The sequence below is a fragment of the Bombus vosnesenskii genome, unplaced genomic scaffold, assembly GCF_011952255.1.
Source record: "Bombus vosnesenskii isolate JDL3184/JDL3185 unplaced genomic scaffold, Bvos_JDL3184-5_v1.1 scf7180000015603, whole genome shotgun sequence".
Taxonomy (NCBI): Eukaryota; Metazoa; Arthropoda; class Insecta; order Hymenoptera; family Apidae; genus Bombus; species Bombus vosnesenskii.
In genome coordinates this window covers 11552-24487 of record NW_022884069.1, presented here as the reverse complement: position 1 = coordinate 24487, position 12936 = coordinate 11552, and the positions used below count along the sequence as shown (strand labels likewise).

Sequence of the window (12936 nt, the reverse complement as noted above, 5' to 3'; positions counted from 1 at the left end):
TTATAACGTATTACGTTATATAGTATAACGTATTACGTTAGGTAGTATAACATTGTAACGTATTACGTTATATAGTATAACGTTATAACGTATTACGTTATGTAGTACAAGGTTATACCGTATTACATTATATAGTGTAACGTTATAACGTATGAAGTTCCACAGAATAACGTTATAACGTATTACGATATGTGGTATAACGTTATAACGTATTGCATTTTATAGAATAACGTTATAACGTATTAAATTATACAGTATAACGTTATAACGTGTTACGTTATATAGTATAACGTTATATCGTATTACATTATATAGTGTACCGTTATAACGTATGACGTTCCGCAGAATAACGTTATAACTTATTACGATATATGGTATAAAGTTACAACGTATTACGTTTTATGGAATAACGTTCTAACGTATTACATTGTATAGTATAACGTTATACCGTATTACGATATATACAATAACGTTATATGCTTTAACTTTATGACGTATTACGTTTTATAGTATAATGTTATAACGTATTACGTTATATAGTATAACATAACAACGTATTGTGTTATATAGTATAACGTAATAAAGTATTACGTTATATAGTATAACTTTATGACATATTACGTTAGATAGAATAACGTAATAACGTATTACGTTTTATGGTATGACGTTATACCGTATTACGTTATATAGTGTAACGTTATAACGTATGACATTTCACAGAATAACGTTACAACGTATTACGTTATATGATATAACGTTATAACATATTACGTTTTATAGAATAACGTTATACCGTATTACGTTAGGTAGTATAACGTTATATATATAATATCGTGATATAATGTGTTTACAAAGAGGGGACAATAGAGATGTAAATCAGACAGAAAAAGACGATTGTTGTACAACCTGAACTATTCACGCCAAACGCACAGAAAACAGCGCAATCCACACTCTCTCGGCAACGCCATTCGCAACCTCTGTCTCCGCTCAGCTCGCACTCTGCTTCTCGACTCGCCCTCTGCTTTTCGACTAACGCTCTGGCCGTTGCCGCATTCTGTTGTCTTTTTCCTAGGCCCACCGCACACGTGTTCTGCAGGCGCTCGTGGCCAGGGTCACGTAGGTCTTTTCCACGAAAGTATGCACATGAAAAGACCGATGACACAATGATGGGCCCGACGACGCCTCGGCTCACCGCGACATTGTTCATAGTTCGCCCGATATTTCTTAGGCCTTTCGTCCACGATACTACATATAGTATAACGTAATAACGTATTACATTATATAGTGTAACGTTATAACGTATGGCGTTATATAGAATAACGTTATAACGTATTACATTGTATAGTATAACGTAATAAAGTATTACTTTATATAGTATAACGTTATAACGTATTACGTTATATAGTATAACGTTATAACGTATTACCTTAGGTAGTAAAACATTATAACGTATTACGTTATATGGTAGAACGTTATGACGTATTACGTTACATAGTATATCGTTATATGGTATAACGTTATAACGTATTACGTTAGGTAGTATAACATTATAACGTATTACGCTATATAGTATAACGTATTACGTTAGGTAGTATAACATTATAACGTATTAAGTTACATAGTATAACGTTAGAACGTATTATGTCAGGTAGTATAACGTTATAACGTGTTACGTTATATAGTATAATTTTATAACATATTAAGTTATATAGTATAACTTTATGACGTTTTACATTAGATAGTATAACGTTATAACGTATTACGTCAGGTAGTATAACGTTATAACGTGTTACGTTATATAGTATAATTTTATAACGTATTACGTTAAGTAGTAAATCATTATAACGTATTACGTTATATGGTATAACATTAGAACGTATTACGTTATATAGAATAACGTTATAATGTATTACATTATATAGTACAACGTTATAACGTATTACGTTATATAGTATAACGTTATAACGTATTACGTTAGGTAGTATAACATTATAACGTATTACGCTATATAGTATAACGTATTACGTTAGGTAGTATAACATTATAACGTATTAAGTTATATAGTATAACGTTATAACGTATTACGTCAGGTAGTATAACGTTATAACGTGTTACGTTATATAGTTTAATTTTATAACGTATTACGTTATATGGTATAACGTTATAACGTATTACGTTATATAGTATAATGCTATATGGTATAACGTTATAACGTATTACGTTTTATAGTATAGCTTTATAACGTATTACGTTAGATAGAATAACGTAATAACGTATTACGTTATATAGTATAATGTTATAACTTATTACGCTATATAGTATAATTTTATAACGTATTACGTTATAGCGAACAACGTAATAACGTATTACGTTATATAGTATAACGTTATAACGCATTACGTTATGTAGTTTAATGATATAACGTATTACATTATATAGAGTAACATTATAACGCAGGACGTTCCGCAGAATAACGTTATAACATATTACGTTTTACAGTATAACATTATAACGTATTACGTTATAAAGAATAACGTAATAATGTATTACGTTATATGGTATAATGTTATAACGTATTACGTTATATAGTACAACGCTATATGGTATAACGTTATAACGTTTTACATTTTATAGTATAACGTTATAACGTGTAACGTTATATAGAATAACGTTATAATGTGTTACGTTATATACTATATTTTATAACGTATTATGTTATATAGTATAACGTTATAACGTGTTACGTTATATAGTATTACGTTATAACATATTACATTATATAGTGTAACGGAATAACGTATGACGTTAAATAGAATAACATTATAACGTATTACGTTATATAGATTGACGTAATAAAGTATTAAATTATACAGTATAACGTTATAACGTATTACGTTATATGGTATAACGTTATAACGTGTTGCGTTTTATCGAATAACTTTATAACCTATTACCTTATATAGTATATCGTCATAACGAATTACGTTAGGCAGTGTAGCATTATAACGTACTACGTTGTATAGTATAACGACATAACGTATTACGTTGTACAGTGTAACGTTATAACGTATGATGTTCCGCAGAACAACGTTATAAAGTATCTCGTTATACAGTGTAACGTTATAACGTATGACATTTCACAGAATAACGTTATAACGTATTACGTTTTATAGTATAATGTTATAACGTATTACGTTGTATAGTATAACACAACAACGTATTGCGTTGTATAGTATAACGTATACGTTATATAGTATAACTTTATGACGTATTACGTTAGATAGAATAACGTAATAACGTATTACGTTTTATGGTATTACGTTATAACGTATTACGTTATATAGTGTAACGTTATAACGTATGACATTTCACAGAATAACGTTATAACGTATTACGTTATATGATATAACGTTATAACATATTACGTTTTATACAGTAACGTTATAATGTATTACGTTAGGTAGTATAACATTAGAACGTATTACGTTATATAGAATAACGTTATAATGTATTACATTATATAGTACAACGTTATTGGGTATTTCGTTAGGTAGTATAACATTATAAAGTATTACGTTTTATATTATAACATTATAACGTATTATGTTATGTAGTATAACGTTATATGGTTATAGAACGTATTACGTTATATAGAATAACGTTATAATGTATTACATTATATAGTATAACGTTATTAGGTATTTCGTTAGGTAGTATAACATTATAAAGTATTACGTTATATATTATAACATTATAACGTATTACGTTATGTAGTATAACGTTATATGGTATAACGTAATAACGTATTACATTATATAGTGTAACGTTATAACGTATGGCGTTACATAGAATAACGTTATAACGTATTACGTTATATAGTGTAACGTAATAAAGTATTACGTTATATAGTATAACGTTATAACTTATTACGTTATATAGTATACCGTTATAACGTATTGCGTTAGGTAGTTTGGACGAAAAACTTACATCCGGCGGAAGCGTTGCCGCACCGGAAACGATCTCTCTCACGCTGCTGAAATCGCAATTTGGCACCATTGGATGCTTCGCAAGACCAACTAAAACTGGAGGGACCAATGGTGTATGCGTAATTCTGTATTTTTCTACGGGACTGATTAATGTTTCTAACTTGAAATTTCGCATTATGTACGCAGCTGCACCGCAACTTATTGCCGTATTCATCATTCCGAACGCATAACCGTGGAATAATGGCAAGAAAACTAGTATTCGGTCTCCACGTCGAATATCCATTGATTCTGGGGCACTTCGATTAAGAACAAAATGCAATTGAATCGAATATTTATAATTTCAACTAGAATGATAAGAGTTAAGAGGCACAACAATAGAGAAAATATTATATAGTTGATTTGAATAAAGAATGGTTTGTTAATCATATAAAACGAATAATATATATTTAAATTTAACATAAATGAAAAATAAATCTCGAAATATATGTGTGGTCTTAGATCAACCGGATACATTGTGTATATTAATTTAATATATTTACCTTAGACTTTGGATGAAAAGTAACAAATTTCGATGAGACAACATTACTCCTTTTGGAAGGCCTGTTGTACCGCTAGAACATAAAATAGCTGCCATTCTTTTCCTGTTATGATCTATCTGCACCGGTGAAGACGCATAGAGATCCGTGATACTTTGATATTTTTCCAAAACCTTGTCTCAGGTTATTATATTTCCATCAAGAGGTTTATCATCCAATTCGATTAATTTCATATTCCAGCTTACAGTAGATGCAATTTTCGCCAAAATGTTTTCAGTGCGTCGCGATGCAAACAACACCCGTGGCTGATAAATTTCCAGCATGTGCGTAAATTCTCCTACGTAAAAAATTGCATTAGATATGATTAAATAACGCATATGCTGCATCGCGTAACTTAACCACTCCGCGTAACAAGGTGACAGTTTTACAAAAGATCTAGAAATATTCGAAGAGCCTTACAAAAGCTTTTTCCGATATCCGTCTCCGCAAGGAGAGGCTGAAACAACTTTCTTTGAAATAACATATTTTTCGTAGAATGTTTACTCTGAGAAGATATTCGGAGTAGTTAAATACAATTTAATCGTATACGATTAAAAATTAGTATTGTTTGTATCTCTAAAAGGTGACGGAGTAACGCATATTGAGAATATAAGTGATTATTAATTTCCGCATCTATATACACAATATTTAACAATTTAATATTAACAATTATTGTTTACACTACATTATAAAACTTGGTGTTAGAGTAAGTACTGTTTCTAGACTTTTATTGTTAATTCTGCAAATGTAATGTAAATAAATTTAGTCTTTAATTAAAGTATCTAATTTATGATCTCTGTTTCTAGTAGTTGTAAAATTCTATAATAAACTCGAGGCAAATAATAAAGTCGAGGCTCGATTTCATTAACTTATATATGGCATAATCAGTGGAGTTATCAGAAACATGCAAGTTTCCAAAAAAGAAGAGCAAATTTTTCTTTCCACTTTTTACGTTCTGCCTTCGTTAAATTTCTATAATATTAAACACTTTTAATTAAATTAATTTCTTTGTTATTATAAAATAATTCGTAAAAGCTGCTTGGAGAATATCTTACTTTCTGTATATGCTGGATTCAACGGTGCAAATGTAGCTCCGATAAATAACGTGCTACATATCGATACCACGTAATGTGGATGGTTTTCAGCTGCAACGGAGATTCTGTCTTCCACCTTGATTCCATAATTTCTCAAAGCAACAGATAATATTGTGCTTTTTTCGAGAATATCCTTGCATGTGTAGTGTTTACCAGTTTGAATATCTACCTGATATAGTAACATGCAAGTATTACAATATAAAACATAGTAATCAAAATGAATCATTTGTATTGTCGTTTCTTGCTCTTTTTATATAAAAAAATCTATCTTGTTTAAATTGAGACTGTTGATTACTCTGACAATGTACATGCTAATACAGCCATCTGTAATCGCAATATGCGGGTCGCTTATCTAGAACGAAACGTACCAGGTCGTTAATTGTTCGTTGCAACGGTAGTGTCAAGTATTCCATCCGTAAGAAAAGCTTATTTTCTGACGAAAATTAGAAGGACTGTAATGTCTAATTCAAAATCAGTACAATCACGAGTCTACCTCAGCTTTTTAACTTTTAATAAAATCTCTAATATGGACGTCAGGAAATGATAAAACGAATGACCTGCGACTGATTTGCTTCACTGCATCTTATATCAATTTATATTTTGTCTCGTTTATATTCTGCGGCAATCGTTCTTGTTTCTCACAGCTCAGCCATTCTGTAACGATGAACCGCTGTAACATTCGCAGTGTTTCAGTGTAAACTGTTTGATTGTTCCGATTTAAAATGATGGCGCTGTAAAGAAGGTTATACGCTTGGACGGTTTATAGTTTATTGTTGTAATACAGCAGAAATGTGGACGATACACGACGATGTTAGCCGAAAATTGTGTGTAATTAAAAATCCCTAGGCGGTTAAAATACATTCAACCACAATAACATTTATAGAAATATAAAAATTGTATTGAAAATACGATTAGATGGCGTATTTATGGGATAATAGTAATAAGGTAGCACATATATCGAGCAGTATGTGTTATGCATTTTATGTGACATGCCCCTGTTTTTACGTTTGTTGTAAAGGAACGAATATTATTATTTTTTATCGTGTGTTCACTGAGTCAAATGCTGCAACGATTGCTCGCAAAAATTTCCAAGTTTTTCTGTATTATTCCGTTTATATTCCTTTAGTTTGATCAACGTGACGTTGTTCGGCCTTCTTGTAACTAAATATTTAGTGTGATACGCTATACCGAAATTATCACATTATTGAACATTTGGCGATAATATCTGTTGAAGGGTAGACAAATGAAAATTGTGGCTGGGCAAACGCGGACAAGATGCGAATAAACGGATGCAGTTTAATCTTTGTAAAAATTCCCTCTTTCTCTCCTAATCGAGGTTCTACTGTGTACGTACAATTTAGCGTATTATTGCCGCGATCATATTTTATTTTTTTATTTCAAAGCTTGCGATTCCGAACATTATGTTTTCTCCGTAATCGTTTCAAGTGTGATAGCTAACTGACGTATACAGGTTGTGTAAAAAGGTGTCCGATACTTAAAGGGCTTATAGTGCCGACCGGGAGAAATAAATATCGACATAGTTCTAAAAGTAGCCCTTTCGATGTAAAATCAATTTTTATTTTTTAGCGTGCGATATCTTGAGTGAGACTCCTCGAAATATATCGAATATCGTCGGTAGGATCGAAATAACATAATCGCGAATTTAGTCAAGGATGAAAAAAATGCGTTTCGTAGGTCAAATTCGAAGGGTGCTGTGTATTTGTTATTTCCACTTTAGAATAGTAAAGGGACATTGTTAACCACACAAATAATCTTTGTTGATATTAGTAATAACTTTGCTGAGTGGAGGATAGTTCACCCAGACTTTAGAGATAAGCTTGTAATAATAAACATACATCGTTATCGTACAAGGATCGTGCATGTCATTTCTCGCATCATTCCCGCCTCCCATTCGCACTCAACAACTGGCGCTAACTGGATTTAATCTACGGATTCCAACTAAACTCTAGAAGAAACAGAAAATACGCACGAAAACGTGACCAACGCTAGAAAGATCAGCACGATCCACGACTAAAATCATCAACGCGCTTCTGATATGCAGGCGCTGGAAAACCGACCTTTGGTCCTTCAACTGCCAAGACTGCTTCGCATTCTGATTTTTCTTCATTCAACTGTGAGCATGCACGATAGTTTGGTTAACCCCAAAAAAAATAATTAGAAAAAGTTTCACAGGTATCGGTTGGTCGTCGAAATGGACAAGACGACCTTAACCAAGCTTGCTGGTGCCCGAATAGTAAAAAGAACTAAATTCTCATTTTCAAGTATTACAATCGTTTTTGATGTATCGTGTATGTGTCTCGTACATATTCCCTAACATAATGTACCTCGAGAATTTTCAACAATAATTCGTTAGAATTATGGATGAGCTCTAGTTATTGGTATTAATAGCATAATTAGTATTATAAAGTATTTGTTCCTTTTAATATATTCTATGTTCTACGACTCTTCGCTAGTAACGAGACACGTGTCTTTCTTTCGTTTTGAAGTCAAATCATCTCTAAATCAACAAGGAGACTGAATTTTAGTAGGTAAGTGCGTAGTTGTAAACATTTCTCTTCTTCTAAACACTCGCATCTAAATTTAAGTGGATTTTGCAGCAAAATTATAATCAATTCAACGTTTTCATTGCCTTATTTATTACAATACATTCTTTATAATTCAAGTTGACAGTAAACAAAATCCTGAATACACAGATTCAGTGAGCTAGTAATCGACGGTCATTGAATCTTTCGGCATCGATGTCGATCAAGATTCAAAGCGAATGTCGAAGAGCGAAAACGGAAGAAACAGAAACGTAAATGTACGTGTTCATGATATAAATTTGAATGCTCTGAACGTTAACCCATCAGAACGCATTTATTGTCTACAGCAATGTGAAACACGGGACATTTCAACTGGCGATCAACGTTTTCTAACAATATTTTGATCCCTGCGCCTATTATCGGCAGAAGGTCCTCGATCGATTCGAAACTCGATAAAGTAACCGGCAGGTGGGCGAGAAGGATCGCAAAGAGAACACTGCTGACAAATGTTGCACTTATCAACCGGTTCTTCATGGTGCTCTTTAAAAGTTGATTTATCTGTTGAAAGTAATTCTTTGTTTTCTTTAGCATTAACTATATTCGAATCGATAATTACAACAGTTTTTATCCTACTAGAATGTATCTATAAAATTAGGAAGTAATATAAACAAGTTAATTTCAATTATATTTTAGTCCTTTTAGTCAATTAGATTTAGTTCCTTAGAAATCTAAGTGTAATACTATTTGCTATTATCAAAAAAAAAAACAAAACGATATTTTCGAAAATAGGAGTTCCATAAGTAAGGAAAGTAGAGATTTCACAATGACTCGACTATTGAGCAAGAATAAATTCTGTGCATCTGTTCGAATTTATTTGAATAATGACAGAATTAAAACCACTGATATTAATGACCAAATTTATACCTACCGATTGCTGAGAGAAGCGGATATTTCGCGTATACTCATATTCGTATCAACTGAAACTTGCAATTTGGAGTAACTGCGCGACTGTACACGAATCTCTATATATAGGCGGCTTTCGAACACGTAAAGTCCAAACTACGCGATACAATACCCGATAAACAATTTTTCAATTACGAACGAGAGTTATGAATTCGCGATGACCTTAATCGTTTCCTTGCAATAAGCAGCTGCTCGCACGTTAATATTCGCACTTCCTTTAAAACGAAACAACTTTTCTTCTGTAAAGTCAATTCACATCAGAGACCAGGCCACACACCACGGACAGGATGGCACCCAGATGATTGCATATCCTTGGCGCGCACCCTCAATAGTCTTAAGTGCCCACCAGGGGGCCTTGGCATTTTTATAGTTAAGGTCCTTCGGACCAAGCGAGTATTTCCTGTCTTAAATTTCCCTTTACGTTTATTGTCTACCACGTGTTAGCTTAGAAAGTTGGTTTCCTCCACATCTGGTATGTTCCGTTGGCAACTTTCTCGCGAGGGCGGCTAAAACCCCTCCTGGTCCACCAACCTTCTTATTATCCAATCGGAGACGGTGTCTACTACCCTCACTTCCTTAACCAAAATTGTCATCAACAAATCCGATAGTCCCGCGTCCTTGGACACACCCACCCCTAGCTTTCCTCAGACACAGTATCGTCAGTAAAACTTCACTTATTCTGTATCCTTAGAATAGTCAACATATCTATATCGGTCTCTACCCTTATAAGTCGCTTACTTAATGTATTGTTGTAACTAAGTCTTACATAACGTGGTTGGAGTGAATTGTGATTTACGCTAATTCAGTGCGTGTTACATTGTGATTGGTGAATTCACAATAAAGGGTGATTAAAACAAAGTTAATTGTTGTGTTACGACTCAACTATATTTTATTTTCACCAACCAACCCTAAAAATTACGTGACACGTTCGTGGACGAATGTATTCGTTGACCGTTCGTATCGTCGGACGATAGTTGGTCGCATTTGTTCAGTCGTTTCGTAATCTCGATTTAATCGTCGAAGACAAGTCGAAATTTTCTCATCGCTTGTTCTTTGCGCATTGAGTCATTACTCTTCCTCGTAAATCTGTTACTCAGGGTAAATTAATAAAGTTGAAAAGCGCGGTATCAGCGATATCGGAAACGTATTGTTATTTCCTTAAATTGTGTCAATATTATCAGCAAATAAGTATCTTCTTACTTAATGTATATGACTTTTGAAACATTGAAAGATTATTATTACTCGTCTACTTCAATATTGATTAAGACATTTCCTTAATTGTGGTTAAACTCATGAAACATTTCCTACTTGTGTGAGAGACTTTAAATTGATTCGAAGTAGTATTTTACAGGAAACTGATGAAACTAATGAGTTAGATATTTATATGATTAAAACTCATTTGTATTTTTTAATTTTTTTACCATGTACCATGATTTTTGGTACACTCCAGTTTGAAAATACTTGTTTTTAATGTATATAAATAGAAGTACGAACTTCCTGATAAGTTGAATTCGCGAATCCTTACCACCTATTTACTGCAAGAATTCGAATGGCTTCGAGGACTAAGAAAGCTAACACTAGTGATGTAGAGTTTTCCTAGAAATGAGAATAACTTCAACATGAATAAAAAAGAAAAATGAACGGATTATAGGTTGGGCTAGAGTAGCAGCCGGCCGAAACTAAATTTTCAAGCAATCTGTTGACGTATGAAATGTTGCACTGTCTTATCCGTATGTTCGTCACATACATAGTAATAATTGAAATCAGTAGACATACATCTAACCCATTAATCTAATCCAATCTACGGATTTGACCCATTTATCATTTTTTTTATTTATATTAAAGATGACTAGCACCAATGAGTTAAATTTAGGTAAAAAATACAGTCACTTGTGTGCCAGAATTATAGAAAGAGTAGAAGGGTTGTATCTGTACATCGAATAAACAAGAAATAAAGCGGATATCCAGGAATAACTCATCAGCTATGGAATCCAAAAAACTAATTTTAACTTAAAAAAATGTTGCCTCTCTGCTTGTTTGTTTGTTCGTACTTGCATCACGTAAAAACTACTGAACAATTTTCGATCGGGGTTTCTCCGTTATATAGCGTAGTGTCTTGGAAAGAAAATTGGATATGTTTCATCTCGACCCGTTTTGTAGAAGCTGAGAAACAGCCTTGCATTTGAATTGTATCCGCTCCAATGTTTGATCGTCGAGCAACGATGGTTATTGTTTATGTCGTGTTTGTTCTGAAATCGAACCTTCTTCTAATTTAATATTTCTTACTGCGGAAAATAATTTAACTTTTAGTACAAAGAATATATAGCTATTTCATTCATAGAAATTCATCTGCTTAAAAATTGTTCCGTATATTAGTTGTGCGTACCGAATATTTTACATACGCTGAAAAGCTAAAAGTTAATTATTAAATCAAATAAATTAAATTTGATCGAAGTTTTCTCAGGACGTTAACATATTTCGATAACATATTTGAAGTTCATTGAAATCGGTAAAGTGCGCTATTATTTTCGAATAAAAATGCCAATAATATCGACTACGATTCACTAGCCGTTGTATTATAGACGGTTACGCACGGTTACAGTGTAAATCAAGAGCATTTCAAACTTTTCCTCGTTACTCTAACTCATGATGCTACGTGTTATTCTTCGTGCATTGTCCACGTGCACGTTATGCAGAAGATAACACGGGACTATTAATATCTTGTGTACTCTCTGAATGGGGTAGAGGTATCAATAATAAATGTTTACAAACATTCCATGAGGTACAACGACCGTACAGTAACACGAGAAAATTTACGAAGATGTAGCATTAAAAGGAATAGCGCATATCTTTCAGTTTGAGCACAGTTGCTATTCGCGTAAATGTTTTCATTTTCCTGTTATTATGTAGTCATACACGCAAAAGTTGAAAATACGGCGGAAAATCTACTTTAATAAAAGATAGAAAATATCAAACATCGTTAGTTTGCAGGTTCTTAGAAATAACATCATTTATGACAAGCACTAAAACAAATTCTGATAAATCCACTAATAATGAAAATATTTCGTATAGCAATTATAAAATGTTGAGGTTATTCGATGTGTAAACAGAAAAAACACGTGGATAAATTGTAAGGTAGAAAAATATATTTAAATAGAAGTGAATAAGTAAAATACAATTTGAGCTGGTCCAGATCCGCACGCTAGCTGTGTTATCTAATAACAGAAAACCCCGAAGCCAACGTCGCCTGTCTACTGTTTATGGTCTGACTTCGTCGCAGTCTTTTGTCTACGCGCTGTCGATGGCTTCAGTGCTTGAGAAAACTAAAAAAGACCAGATGTAGAGTTTTCTTAGAAGTGGTAACCACTTCAACATAAAACGTAGACAAGAAGTTAGTAGATAGGGGCGTTAAGATTAGGCGAGGAACACTTGCGTTTCTTTCAATGGATTTGTACAATTTATTGTTAATTTATTATTAAATACTACAAAAAATAAAAATATAATATTATTGTATTAAACGGTGCAGTTCATTATTTGTTATGGGAATATTTTATACACATTAAAAAGTTATTGGTTCAGATGGAGTAACAGATTAAAAATAGCACGAATGCACCTAGTTATCCCAGTTTTTTGAAATAATATGGTCGTTTCTCCTCGACGAAATGATGGGTAAGAGTAATGAAATGAATTGAATCACGTGCCACTCGTAATTTCGATTCGAACCACATCTATATACAGACGTTTCGTTTATCGTGTCCGCGTTTAATATCTTCGT

General features: G+C 32.8%; 1 protein-coding gene across 1 annotated transcript; it reads right to left on the bottom strand.

Annotated features, from left to right (window-relative positions):
- Window positions 1–4531: 4531 nt before the first annotated feature.
- Window positions 4532–5889, bottom strand: LOC117241289 (luciferin 4-monooxygenase-like). Its single transcript, XM_033507244.1, has 2 exons — window positions 5617–5889; window positions 4532–4859 (listed from the first exon to the last, which is right to left on the bottom strand). The coding sequence occupies exons 1-2, from the start codon at window positions 5879–5881 to the stop codon at window positions 4702–4704; spliced, it is 423 nt and encodes a 140-aa protein (XP_033363135.1). The 5' UTR covers window positions 5882–5889; the 3' UTR covers window positions 4532–4701.
- Between the last annotated feature and the right edge of the window lie 7047 nt (window positions 5890–12936).